This window comes from Lycorma delicatula, chromosome 4 (genome assembly GCF_047948215.1).
Source record: "Lycorma delicatula isolate Av1 chromosome 4, ASM4794821v1, whole genome shotgun sequence".
Lineage (NCBI taxonomy): Eukaryota > Metazoa > Arthropoda > Insecta > Hemiptera > Fulgoridae > Lycorma > Lycorma delicatula.
Genome location: NC_134458.1, coordinates 197,805,685 through 197,821,512, shown reverse-complemented (window position 1 = coordinate 197,821,512; position 15,828 = coordinate 197,805,685). Strand labels below are relative to the sequence as shown.

The window sequence follows — 15,828 nt, the reverse complement described above, 5'->3', positions numbered from 1 at the left end:
TTTTATAAAACTAATCTTTTAGAGATATTTTACATTTATTTAAACAAATTATAAACAATAATTAATGATTATTACATTGGCCAAACTGTTTTCATTTCAAATTACCGTAACAATTTAGATTCTTTTACTGACAGGATATGTTTTTACTTTAACGTACAAATTACTATACCTTTAATACAATGACAATCAATTGTCATATATGTAAACTTTTGGTTTATTTTATTTTATTTCATTTATTCTGTTTTATACTATTTTATGTGAATATGTGTAAAATTTTATACTTAATTATATGGATATTCCTGAGGATGGATGAAGGTCCGAAAGGGCTAGAATATATTAAATATTTTTTAATTGTTGGTAAGCTGAAATTTCATTATTTTTATATTATATATAAAATACCAACAACTACCTGTTACAAAAATTTAACCTAATTATTATTTATTTATTTCTAGACTACACTGTTAAGAATAGCAAGTCAAATAATAATTCAGCAGATATTCTTGTCCATTAAGGTTGATCATTCTCTAGATACTATTATTAAATTAACCGACCAATTGTTGTTGTTGATTTGAAATCAGATTCTACATCAAAGGACAGCTGTCATAACAACAAATTTGACAACCAATAAATCTACTTCCCCCAACCGGTAGATTATTCTTAAACTAAATACTTGAAAGTGAGATTCATTCATATGTTCTTCAAATTAACCTGTGAACATATGGTTCTAGGAAATCAAAAGTTTATTAGGGGTTCCACTTATTAATTTCTAAGAATTCACAAAAAATATAGTTTTTTTTTTTTAAATTTCATTAAGGTTTACCGACCAAATAATGATAATTTTCATAACAGCAAAAAAACAAAAATTGTATAATAATTTTAACTAACTTCACTTACTCGATTTAAGTGTTATTTTCTGCTATTCCTAGCATTGTCGCTATACATTTGTAGTCGACATGTGTTTTGCAGTTCTCCATTCTCAAAACTAATTTTAAAACTGTTACAGTAATTTTGAAAATGGAGGTACTCCAAAACACATTGACTACACATTTTGAGTGATAATGCTAGGAAGGGCAGAGAATAAGACTCAATTCAATTATGAAAATCCTAGCAAAAATATGAAATTTTGTGGAAATTTTAACTTCACTTACTAATCGCCCAGAAGTTCTAATAATGAATCCTGAAAGATTCACTCTCAAAATAAAATTTTTTATTCCCCTCCCCCCACACTAATATTAAATTAACCTACAGAAACTAAAAATGAAATATTTCTTAATGACCACTGAGGGTTTAAAGAGGAGCTCAACCACAAATATACAATAATGACTGTTTACACACAATAGCCTCCAAAATGACTGTGCTAACAAAGCTGCTGCGAAAGTGTTTAAAAAATCCAAACTCAAACAATAAATTAAACTAGGATAGTAAGGTAATCCTGTAACTGAAAAGTTAACAAGATTGACATGATGTTAGGTCATTCGTAACAGTAATAGGATATTAGATATGAGGGAGATCTTGTCGTCAGCTACTAGTTTTGTCTGACTTGAAATATAAATTTATTTACCAAGAATCCATTACAAAGCACATAAAAATAGCTATCGCTATCCAAAACATGATAATCATTAGATTACCTAAACTCAACAAATTTTAGAAGTACATATTTAAATATTCTCAAGAATCATTCCAACATATTTATCTATAACACATATCTTGCAAATTTTTGTATTATAGTTACTCAAAAAATAATTTTATAAAAAAAAGTACAATATACAATTAAATGATTTTTACCTAATCTAAAATAATAATTTTAAAAGAACTTTATACTTCTTGAACTGATTTAATTACATACTTATTTTGTTTAACAGAAACATTTATCTTAGAGTGACTTATCACTATTTAAACCTGTGGATAAAAATTTTGTGGCTATTCATATCTGTTTTGAATGTAAAAAAACCTTATGAGAAAACATCTACAAATATAAATAATTATATCAAAGTTTTGTAAGGTTGTTTTAAGCAACAATATAATACTGTTTTATTAAAAAAAAATAAGTTATTTAAGAATTTATACAAATTCATAAGTGTAATGGTGATTTAAGTGAAAGTAAATGAAGAATTATATATAAAGTATTAATTATCTTTTAATCAATAAACTATATCCATTTACACACTAAAGATTTTTCATGTAACATATAACAAGTCACCGAGTAGAATCTGTAGAAAGATAAAGAAATTCTAATAACTAAAACCATGTTTAAAAAAGACAATTCCCATAAATCACTAGAGTAAATAAAAAAGGTCAATTTTTAGAGCTATGGATTTTAGTTTAGGAAGGTCTTATTTTTGTTGATTAAACTTGTGAAATCCATTATATCATATTTGAAATCAATAAGAAAATAACCTATCTATAAGATTTTATAAAAGTAAAGTTATGTTAAGAATTCTTTTTTTAATTTATTATTACGATGCAGGCATAACAGGGAAAAGAAGGCTCAGAATTGCCGGATTCTTTGCAGATATAAAAGTAAGCATGTATGATTCCTTACAGATAAAAGTTGGCTGCTTGAAAGAAATATGTGCGATCTTACAGGTAAAGGTTGGCTGCTTGAAAGTAATCAGGCAATCTTGTATATACTGTAAGTTAAAGTGGCAGACATAAAGTCTCCATCAACAAATTGAAAAATCTCAATGATTTGGGATTTGACAAATACATTTTTTAATGAATAATACTTCAAAATTTAGAATACTGATTATGGATAGTACAAGATTATTTAATCAAAGAGCTCTCTATAAAAAATAGGCTCTTTTCTAGATTTTCCTTTAAAAAAATCTTAATCCTTTGCAGTCCTTTTATAGTAAGTGACCAAATAGCCTAGTCAATTTTTTTTTCACTGATATCCTAGCCAGGTCCAATTTTTATAGCAAGGGAAATCTGATATTTCTGTCTTGCCTGAAATTTAATTTCTCTGCAATCCAACATTTATTTTATTACATTAGGGACTTGGAAGTTTCTTTTTAAGTTAACAGATTTATTTTCATACTTACAAAATTATTTTATTTTAATTGTTAGTAGGTAAAATTTTAAAAATAGTGTAATAAAATTGAAAAAAATCATAAAATAATGCAAATCACCATCAATTAATTACATCGTATTTTTCCCATAAAGCATTATAACAAATTACTGAAAGGCCCATTTCCCAAAGCTAAGTCAATATGATTATCAAAATTGTCAGTATTACTTACAGAAATATCTTCAATATTGTCACAAACCGGCACACCACTAACCTCAAAATCACTATCACTTTCTGATCCTGAAGGTACATCAAGAGTATTTTCATTAACTGTTGGATTGCAGTCACTATCATCACTAAACAGACTTTCCGAATCATCACTAGAAAAATCATTCATAATATTTTCCAATTCGAAATGACGAATTTGAGTACGAGAACTTCCAGCCATCTTTCATACCTTAACTTGTTTATTTACAATTCCGACAAGATATTGGAACACAGCCTACTAGATATGTTATCGTATGTGTGTTCGTTTACTGACAACAGATTCAGATTAAACAGCTGATGCTAAACTAAATAGAATACGTTGTCAAGCGAGAACTGTCTAAATGTTGAGCAATGCTCGGTTCAAGATTTACTGACATCTAAACATTATGTCGAGCGTTGCACAACATTGGACTGCTACGTGAATTATATAATGTTGAGTGGTTTACGCCACTGAACCTGATGTGAATATCAGAATATCGAGTATATTACAACAAAAGACTGCAAAGGATTAATATCTAAAAATTTTCTTATTGACAGTTAATAAATGAAAAACTAGACGCAAATATTTATATATACTTAATGAAAATGTGACAATCCATTTCCAGGATTAAACTAGACAGTCTATTTAAATCTAAAAATTACCTTAATGTATCACTAATGTAATCAATAATAAAACTAACTAAATTAAAAAAAGAAAAAAAAACATTTTCTTTTAATGTAGCACAATCAGTTAAATTATAAGAATGTTATTAGAAATTATAAAACAAATATAAAATATATATAACTTTTTTTTTTCAATGTAAAACTAACAAACATCAGTACAACAGTTATTACATTTCCAGAGACATTCCGGAAATTGAAGGCTGAGAGGTAAGGCAATAAATAAATCCCTGCATCTGATGATAGATCATCCCATGACCATAACCAATGCTACTTTTAAAAAATCTTAATCAGTAAAAATAAAATGTAGCATACTTAATTAAATAAATAAATATACTTATGAAGATTTAGGAACGAATACATTTATGCTTAAATATGATCATATAGCAATATAAATAACGTTATTTTGATATAATAAAAAATAAATTAATAACAAAAATAATGAAGATATAAAATTTTATATAAGAATTTATCACAAATGCTTTAGATTTAATACTATACACTTATTTTTTTTGTTAAATAATAAATAACTATAAATATTTATTTCCTTTTAAAAACCCAGAAATTAAATTTTTTACTGCTAAGTGGCATGATGAATATAAAATTTGAAAGATCAACAAAGTTGATCAATATATTCAATTTTAAAGTTCATTTAATGGATGAACTTTTCAAAATAGATATGTACAATTTTTTCCATAACATAGTAATAATAACACTCAGTTTGAATTTAAACTGTTAAAATGTAACAATTTATTACAATACGAAAATTATTTAATAAATATTAGTACTGCATATAGTACCAGTCATGAGGTTTCCCAATATGTGATGAAATTCTCAATATATGAAGTGGAGTTACAGTTAAAATCTAAGTAACAAATGACTGACCAAACAGTGTTAAACAGCAGCAGGTAAGTAAAGTCATGCATGTGCTTTGAGTAATAACCGACTGCATACTACATAACTTCTTTGCTAATCTTAATCTTGGACTTATTTCAGTCTTCATGTTACTTAAAATTACTAATTATTAAATTAATAAAAAAAAATTTTCATCAGCTGCTAATGTAGTGAACTCAACAGAGTATCTAAAATGGAAACTCCACTTTTTTTGCATAAAGCTGTAGGAGAGACAGCTATGATATATTTTTGTGGCTAGGAGTATCAGGTTTTAATAAAATTTACATCTAATTACAGTTTTAAGTCTGCCAATAAACCAGCATTAATATAATAAAAAGTTAATTTATCAACATATAATATATCCATGTATTTCTCAATTGATTCAAACAAAATGCAGGTGTGTGAAATAATAAAACCAAAAATGAATTTTAGTGCCTGAAACTCCTTTGAACAAAAAAAGAGCATTATAGCTAGCTTTCAACCCTTTTTTGGTTAGTTCCCCACATTAAAATTACCCATAAAATTAAAAATAAATTATAATCAATATTCTATGGGCTGCACATAACATCTGCAGCTAATTTAACACAAGGAAGCAGTGTTGCCAAGACATAGGAAAAATTGAAAACTTAAGATAATCTCTGACTCTTCCTTGAACACATACATATACATAAAGTCAAAAAGAAATACAGCATAATTACCATAGCATACAAATATCATAAGTATATTTTATATTTAAAAGTTAAATATTATAAGATGTTGGATAAATTTTATAAATTGCACATGCTTGATTCATAATAATATTAATATATATATATGAATAAATACACACAGTGATATTAGAGCATGGAAATGGCTTCATATTACAAAACTGAGAGATACTAAGAGGTAGAAATAAGTGTGAATCTATTTAGTTACAAAATTACTACTTACGGTGCTTAGGCATTTTTGTCTGTCACCTCTGATCCACCATATTGAATCAAACTTTTTTTTTAAAATAGGAAAGTGGACATGTGATACTTGTTTAAATATAAAACTTTATAAGAAAAACAAGGTGAAAACTGTTTCTCAATAAATGCTTTTGTTTTTGAATTATAATCAAGTTGACCTCATTTTATTACTACAATTAAATTATAACTTTATTAATCAAATTATTATTTTATTACTACAATTAAATTATTACCCTAGTAATAAAATGAGGTAAAACACCCCACAGTAACTTTTTTATTTTGTGTTACCTTCACAACTGCATCCAATAATAAATTTTTAAACAGCTGATATCGGAAATAATGACCCAAACAATAATAATACACAATAACTAATAATTTGCAACACTACTAAAAATTAAATGACTAGGTCAATTGATATTATTAATTTTAATTATCACAATGGGCCCTGGGAGTTTATTCAGGGAGAGCTTCGGCTTTGATAAAGGAGAATGATGATGCATAGCATAAGAATACTGCAAGTGAATTCTCTTAGCCTCTCTCACTCCAACTCTAATACTTAACCTGTAAGAGCTGCCCTTGCTACGCTGAGCAACTCATGAAAGGCTGGGTAACCAACCTCAGCGGGACACTGGGTCGATGAACAGATTTGTATTGGGGAAGGCCTGTGAAAATCAGTCCACAGTCCATGAGCTGCAACCTGAATGGGTAAGAAACATCAGACCACCTCAGGTAAGGTAAAGCATTTGCTAGGTTTGCTACAGCAGTTCCTTACATGTGAGCCTGGACACATAGCAGCCCCATCATCAGGAAAAGAATCTGAATATAGCAAACTAAAAGTGGAATAAAAGAGCCAGACTGAAATAAAAGGACTAATAACTGTAGATGTTTAGAAACTTATATTTATATAACATGGAATGTCAAGGATTTGGATTTGGGGGAGGAAGAGGTTGAATTAATGAAAGGAACTGATTGGTGTGTGGTTGGAAGGAAAGTTCAAGATTGCAGAATGCAGGCAGCTCTTATAACCTCGATATCATAATGGGTACTAAAGAGACAACTAAATACTAGGTAAGTAAGCATTATCACAATATTTAATTTAAAAATTTAGTTAAATTAACTAAATTTAGCATAAACTAAATTACTTAAGTTAGATCAAAGATATGACTACAACTTACTTCACTAACACGTAATAAATCAAATACTGTACTTGTAAATTGAAATAAAAATCCAAAATGAAAGTTAATAACTTGCACTGTTGTAATGTAATACAAATTGCACTGTTGTAAAAAAGGAGTTTATTCATTACTCTAAATCTGTGATAAATATTTTCAGTTTCAACATTTTTTTAATTGTTTATAAAAAAAATTTATTGTATAAACTAACTTAGCACTGAAAACATTTAACTAAATTTTAAAATTAAATATTGTGATAAAGTAAATAATATCACTTGACCTGCCATTTAATTTGTAGTAGTGTTGCAAATCAGTTACTGTACACTGTTATTAATAGTGTTTGGGCCATTAATTCTTTACATTAACTGTTTAAAATTTATTCCTATATATAATTCTGAAAGTATGCAAAATAAAAAAAGCTACTACAGAGTGTTTTAATTTATTTTATTATTACCATGATTTTTCTAGTTTTGTAACTTTAATTGCCCAAAAACAAAAGAATTTACCAAGAATAGTTTTCCCATCATTTTTCTAGTAAAATTTCATGACAGACAAAAATGTCAAACATACCATAACGTAGTAATTTTGTTAACTCTGTATATCCGTGTTTGTTTCTACCTCCTAATATTACTCAGTTTTGAAATATGAAGCGTTTTCCATACTTTAATATCACCTACATTATATACATACATATATATATATATATATATACTTTCAAGTAGTAATTAATAAAGACCAATAATAACATACTTAAATAAACACTTAAAATATATAACACATATAAAAAGTAAAACAGGCTTCAATATAACAAAATAAATGTCACTTGATTTGTTAAAATTTATTTTAAATTATGTAAAATAAAATAAAAATTATAAAAAATGTATTTAATGAACAAATAAAAACCTTCTTTTTTTATGATGCTACCACTTACCAAAAAAGTGTTTTTATTTAAACCAAGACCTTTCGAACCACAGAGTTTATCATTAAAGTTATAATAAAACCTTAAAAACAATAAGGTATAACTCTAAAGAAGAATATTCAGATCTGAAAGGCCAAGTTAAATATAAAAATGAAGTAAGCAAAAACATCACACAAGGAGGTAATTAGTTTCTATACTTTATAATTATTTTATTATTAATATAAAGTGCGACAGGATACGATTGCATTATTTATTAATGTATTTAATAACACATGTCTACTACTGTGTAATAAGAAAAACTAATAAATAAATAGAAATGTGACTTTACAATTCATTTATTTAAAATTATCCTCAAAATCTTTACTGAATAGTAACCACCTTAAACAGAGATTAATTTCTGTTACTGTTAAATATAAAATTTATTTTATTAAACTAATATTATTTCATTTTTAATTAATGGACAATAAATTGTAAAAATTCTGAATAATTCATATGAGAATGTTATTTTAACCAAATGAAAGATGAATGAAAAAATGTCATCCCAGTAATAGAAACAGAAACTAGGAGGAAGTATTTCCACTATTTGAGCAACACAGGTTCTTCTACAATATTCTTGGCTACAATTATCCTTGCTTTACAAAAGAAGTTTAACTAAGTCTAACAACATTTAAATCAATAGTGCTAATTAATTAATTAACATTACTATGCAAATCATTGCATTTTTTCCACTTTACTGAAGTCTGCACGCAGTTGTTATAAAGAGAATATTGTATCATGTAAATATCATAACGTTATCCCAGTAACCCTACTGATGAGGATCATTCACTGAAGTAAACAGACAAACACCTTTATTTAAAAAAAAAAAAGTTTAATAAATTATTCATATCAAATTGAAGACTATAAGATGTGTGTGTAAAATAGGGTTCTAAATATAACTTCCTGCTGATAATAAAGTAAGCAGAATTCAAACCTGCATACAAATTAAACAACATCATTTGTCTGAAGGTGAATTAAGTCTAAACAATAGTGACTTGTGATTGTAGGCAGCAAAACATGTATTGGAAGTGTAACAGTTCTTTGATCAGAAAAAAATTCAAACTAACAGCTGGTAAAATGATGCTAATAAACTTTTTTGAATCCTAAATATCCAACATATTTATACATACAATTTTATTTAACATTTTTAAAAACCGTATACTATTCTATCAATAACAAATGTGCTTGAAAAATAAAGTAAAACCTCCATTACTGAACAAAAGAGATCTAGTTTAAAAGAAAAGGAATTTTCTTTTCAGAATAGTAATCAATGGCACACTTAATTAAGATTTGAAACCGATGGAAAATTAAGTTAGGAGATTCTACTAAACCTACCTTATAGAACTCAGCTTGCATCATCAGGGTTCTTAGATATCTCTCAAGAAGTTATTGCATAAAGTTTCACATCAACAAAAAGGTAAAATGTTCAAAATTGGCTTGGATTACAAAAAATTAATTATATTAAAAAACTAGTTGAGTATGAATAGTGTTTAATTGTAGCAAGGGGTTATGTTAGAAAACAGATAAATTATTAAATTTACGGCATAGACTATATTAAAAACAACAGTAGTTAAATCTGCTTGTTTATAATGACCTTTTTATTTTACTGAACAAGGTGTGTTTGGTCGGAATACAAAATTATAACTATTCTTATTGGTATAATTGTAGCATACAGATGTAAAAATAAGTTTTAGACTTCTATTTAAGGTAGTCTAATAAGGAGAAATGGAACGAATCTAGTGCTGTTTGGTTTAACACAGCAGAACAGTGAAAAAAGCTTCAATACTTGAAAAAGAGGAAAACAATAGTTTCAAACTATATAACATCATCTTTATTTAAAGGTGACCCCTTTAAAGGTTTGATCCCATCCATACTGGATGGGATCAAACATTGCCCGGATGAATGAAAGTTCAGATAATCTGGAAATACCTTCAAGTCTACAGGGATCAGAATAAATACGAAAAATGTAGAAACTTATCTGAAATTACTTTTAATGTGCACATTACTAAATGCAAACTTTACTTACAATAAGATAAATTTCTAAGAAAATAGGCCAACAGTATATTTACTAAGTTGCTCAAATATTTGCAAAAAAAAAGGTAAGATAAGTTCAATGTATTGTGTAATTGCACAACTTACGCTTGTATATAAACACACTCATCTACCTTAAGGCTAAAAAATTTATAACCTTCAAATTTATTTGTAAATAAATATGAAAAATCTAATTTAATGCTTTGAAAAAATTAATAAAATAAAATTCACTCTAGTATGTCTATTTCATAATATTGTACAAACTTGAAATTAAACAAAAATTGTACCAAAACGATAAGAGAAATGAGGTTTTGAAGTTTTGTAAAAATAAATATGTGTATTTAAATATCCTGGTGCTGATCGAATAAATTTGGATAAATAGAATTAGACTGTGCAAATAAATTTTTTTATAAGCAATTATAACTGTTTTTTTTTTGCAAGAATGATTGAGAAAGTTTTCAATGGTAAGTGAACTAATTATTCTAATTTATTGTACTTGGTTTAATTATATCTGTATAATCAATACAAATCTGTAACATACAAAATTCTCTTCTTGGTAAAAATAACATTATTTATATGAAGATTTTGCATCTTTACAAATCATCATAACGTGGAATGTATATTTACTATGAGTTGTATAATAAAAGTATGAAAATATTCTACATGTTTAACTGATCATAATTTATTCATTTGCCAGTAGCAAAACACCATCAAACATAGGTGATTCCTAATGAAAAATGCACAATACAACAACATTTTTTGGAACAAGGTCATTTATAATCATAAATAGGAATTTTCTTTTTAATTTTGATTTCATGAAAATGTATAGACCAACTGTAAAAGTTTTAACTTAAAACACAGCAGTAAACAATAACTACCAATAAAAATAAGTTAACTATATTATATAAATAAAATTAACATATCAATAACATAAGTTAACTAAATAAGTAATAATTAATTAGTAATATTAAACGAGTGCAGTGCAAGTGCAGTTTTTAAGTGACGTACATCTCTTTGGCTAGTCCCAAGATCATCGCTGCCAGCTCCCTGATGTGTTTATTGGTTGCAGAGTGCAGCACAGACAAGAAAAAAAGCAAAAGTACAAGACAAGCTGTTAGAAGTTAAGGTTAGACGCAAAAAAAACAACAACAACATGCTATATCTATGTTAATACAACAAAATACAACAATAAAAACATAACAAACAAATATAATAAAATAATTATTATAAAAATAACATTAAATATTTAATTTATTATTTTAAATTTAAAAATTTTATTTATTTTAAAATTAAATTATTATAATAACTTTAATTCACTAAAAATCCAACAGCAATAACAGTAATGCAATTACTACTCAGCATTTTGTTAACAGACTAAAAAGGATTGGAACAACAAAATCTAATATGATGGCTTCAGAAAAAAAGAAGACGTTTCTTAGAGAAGAATGTATTTGAAAACACAAATAAAATTCATAAATATAACTCTTATTGAAATTGCGATCAGTTTTCTTCAACTACAAATATGATTAAAATTCATTAAAAAAAGAAACATAAGAGTCATTTAATTCATGATTTTTTTATTTCAATGACAAGTTCTTGTCAGTACAATATAAAAAATGTCTACTAAATTATTACTGACAATGTATACGTTTAATAAATTAATTTTTAAGTGATCGCTTATTGCTCTATCAGTTAACATAGTTCATCTCTGCAATTCACCTACTAAAACTTAACACACTGGTAACTTAACTAAGGACCAATATCTAATTAGGTTACCTATTTTTGCAGCAGTAGCAACTTTTATCTTAGCAGCAAATTTAAACACAAAACTTATGTATCATTGATACACAATGGCTTATGTCGATAAGGAAATTACTTTCTTCTGAATTCACATCTAATTTTTTAAATTATAGTTTAATTTCTTTTAAATAAAAGATAATTCAAATATCCCTGAACTAAATTTTTTCAATTGTTTGGTCTACAACAATGAATGTACTGAATATGATGTTTGTTGCATTTATGATGATCTCAACAAAGATGCTCTAGTGATAACATAAATGGTTTCCAGAGAAAATTCACAGAAGTTAGCTGGAAATATTTTTTTAAAGTCTAATATTTTGGAAGCCTTTCTTGCATAAATATTTAATAGCACTGGGTTCAACTGTTTTAAAATAACCTCCTAGGTGCTACTATTTCAGGGAAAGCATCAGCATTAAATAATCTTGCGCAATGTTTTTTTTACTGGAGATTACAAGAATCTGGGTTTATCTAACAAAAGACATGATTATTAGCTTGGCTTTTGTTAAATTAAAAACAAAACAAATGGAAACAGTCAGAATACCAGAACAATTGGTGTCAATTAGACAGTTTTATGGTACCAATCCCGGAAGATGAAGGAAGAAAGATGAAGGACAAAAAATAGGAGGATGGAGTTAAGGGACAATCAAATCTATAAAGGAACTAATTCAGGTGATTAGGTTAAGGTACTAACACTAGGGTTAAGGATATATGTGGAAGTAGCTGTAAACAACTCGGTTTACAGAGTTAAGTTCAACAGAAACTCAGCAGAGTTTCTGTAAATATAAACAAATTCTCAAACTTTAAACAATTGTATTCAACCTAGAATATTTTAAACAAGTTTTAAAATAACAATTTTAATTACTATTTAAAAAATAAATCAAATAAATGGTTTACTTTCTCAAGGGCTATCGATAGACAAATCGTCTTCTTTTAACAAAATTTTTAGAGTAATTTTAATCAATTAATCTGAAAAAATTTTTTTTTATAATTTCTGAACAATTCTAACATTATTATTTTTCCCCTTTTAGCAGCCACAGGCCCTAACCCTCATTTAGTTATATGAAATACATTTTATAACATCTGAAAAATTCTAAGTCTAACCAAAATTTCAAACAGAAGACAAAGGCTTTACCGCTCTATCCTTGGAGGTTAGTGGTATTAAAAAGAAATAACCTTTTCTTAATAATTCAATTTTTATGTATAAATTATTATACATAAAAATTTAATTATTATACAAAATTAACTGACTTCCTTAAAGGATTTATATTTCATTTAATATGATAATGTAAACAAAATATTAAATTTAATTTATCAAAAGAGAAAAGATAACAACTGCGACTTTCCTACATAACAGACATAATTACTTTTACACTATGACGACCGGTTATTATGATTTTAATATTTTTTAACTTATTAATCTATTTATGTTAATTTTAATATTTTTAAATTGAAGTAAAAAATTTTTCCTGATGATGGTCGAATGACCGAAAGTACTACTTGAGAAGAAAAAAACAGGCGAATTGTTGGTAAGGTTGCATTTTAATTTATTTTATTTATACATAAAGAAATTATTAAATAACAATTTATCAAAATTACAATAAAGGTTATTTCATACAAATCAACAAACAGTGACATGAAATTTTACTATCATTTTAAAAATTATGTATCAGCAAGATACCCAAAAAAAATCTATTATGTTCCTTTTCATTTATATAAATTCTAACAAATTCCATCATAGCAGCAAAATATAATTATTATTAATAAAAATGAATGGTTATTTACATTTTTTTTGTTGAGTGCTTTTATAGAGATCTCTGAACCATCATGTCATAACAAATTAAAATACTGAATTAAAAATACATTTTAACTTTAAATATGATTTAATCCAATATTTATATTTTAATACATTCTGATCAAGAGATCTCTATTGAAACACCTAAAGAGAAAACATAAATTAAGTAATAAGTAAATGATAAATAATTTTCATAAATAACTATAAATCACTTTTTTTAAGCTAGACGTAAATCAAACCAAGAGTCTTTAGAAATTAATCTTAAATAAATGTCCTTTTTTAAATTTTTTTTTTAAGAATTTAAGTTAAAAGTATAAATTAATATTAATACTAATAAAAGTTGTATGACAAAATAACATAATTACTTTAAAACTACAGTAACAAGCATAATGGTTTTTTAAGTTTTTATTCTTTACACAGTTGCCCAATTTCTATATTTAAATAAACTAAGTGGCAAAAGGAATATGACTCAATAGATTTTTTTTAGTTAACTGATGGCCACTGAACTGAATACCAGTATCTATATTTAAATAAGTACTTTTGCATTTGTTCCAGAATTAAATGAGTTAACGAATGATAAAAATACAACAGTTAGCTTTTACTCATTTCATTCTCTCAATATTAAATAATTTTAATAGGCAAGTAAAACAAGAGATTGATTTATTTCAACTTTTCATTTCAATCATTTCAAAATCAAAGATGTGTACAAAAAAATTGTTTAAAAATTAATTTCATCATTTTGAAGTTAATTTACTCCATACTCAAACTATGCAAGTTTGTATCAAGGAGGACTGAAAAGTCAAGCTTTACATAGTAAGTAACTCAGCATAAAGTAGAACATTTTGTGCAACCGGTAGGTAGGAAACAAAGTCCACCAGTGAGGTTCATAGAAAGAACTGTCTACACTGTACTGTACAATCGCATACTAAGAATCCATTAATTCAAACAAGTCCAAATAACCTCGGCATGGATCCAGCCCTAGACCCACACAACCAGGAAGAAAATAAGGAAGAAAGGCCAAGGAGAAAGTTTTATAATGAAAAAAGGATAATCTAACCACAGACAGAAGGCAAAACCAAACAACCCCATCTAGTAATGTATTTCATCGCTCACTCTAGGCACTGATCACTCATCCAGCTATAATCAAACATGAATCATATTTTTATGAAGGATAGGGGTCACCACATTTCCAACTGATCTTTTATCACTCATCTGAGATATATGTTATTTTTTTAAATCTGGTAAAAATAAATAATAGCTAGATTTAGAATAATCAAAACATTTATTCCTTTCTCAACAAAAGGATACAGAATAAAATCAATGAAAAAAGTGAAGAAAATCTATAGTATAACTACTCTAATAATGCTTTTTCAAATACATTAGTTAGAAATTAGTGCTGAAATCTTTCAATCTTTAAATTACAAGATACTATGAACATGTGAAAAACTAGTATAACGCTATACTACTATATTGTGTAATTTTATAATTAATTTATTTTAATTGATTGAATTTAATTTTGAAATTAAATCTAATGCAATTTTAAAAAAAGCACCATAAAAAATAAATACGATAACAACATGAAGAAGAAACATTTAAAATAACAATGAAAGATGTAAGTTTAAAAATAAAAATAAATTTAACATTAAAAAAACAGCTGAGATCAGAAGAAACCTATAGGGAAAAAATTGTGCATGCTGTTATTCTAAGGTGAAGGTTATTACGATTTAATATTACATCATACAAAACTGATAAAACTATGACATCAAAATATTATCAAAAATAGAATAACAAAAACATTTGATAAATAATTTAACTGAGAAAAAAAATCAATAGACAAAAAACTTGAAAACATCCAATTTGTTTTTAAATCAGAGACCATATATCATAGTGATAGCATTGAAACAGAAATGAAAATTCCAACAGATTGTACTTGTACAAAGACCATTAATAAAAAAGGCCTACTATCTAATGCCTAACTACCTAATAAGAAAAATTACTACCATTTCTACGCTATAAATAAAATAAAACCTACACTGTTTTAACAGAATTTTTAAACACTGATACTTTTAAAAACCAAAGTAAAACAATAATAAAATTTCAAATAAAGAAAATACAAGTTGACTTATTCATCTGATACTGTAAACAACACAGCAGATGTGGGTAATGTAGAACTAATCTTACAACTCAATTTTATGAAGTTGTAAGTTCTACATCACACTAGGCATTTAACAACAAACTAAAATGAGGGAAAAAAGCAATAATAATGATCGGTTGGTCATTAAAATTCCAAATGAAAGAGAAAA

The 15,828-nt window shown here is 26.4% G+C and overlaps 1 protein-coding gene across 2 annotated transcripts in view; it reads right to left on the bottom strand.

Moving 5' to 3' along the window:
• Window positions 1–15,828, bottom strand: part of Zdhhc8 (zinc finger DHHC-type containing 8) — a 129,990-nt gene that overhangs the window by 48,338 nt on the left and 65,824 nt on the right. Inside the window, exon 7 of one of the 2 annotated variants that reach the window (XM_075364973.1) lies at window positions 10,942–10,980. The exons of the other annotated variant lie outside the window; for it this stretch is intronic. Coding sequence (XP_075221088.1) covers window positions 10,942–10,980 — 39 coding nt within the window. The remainder of the gene's footprint in view (window positions 1–10,941; window positions 10,981–15,828) is intronic. 2 annotated transcript variants of the gene reach the window in all.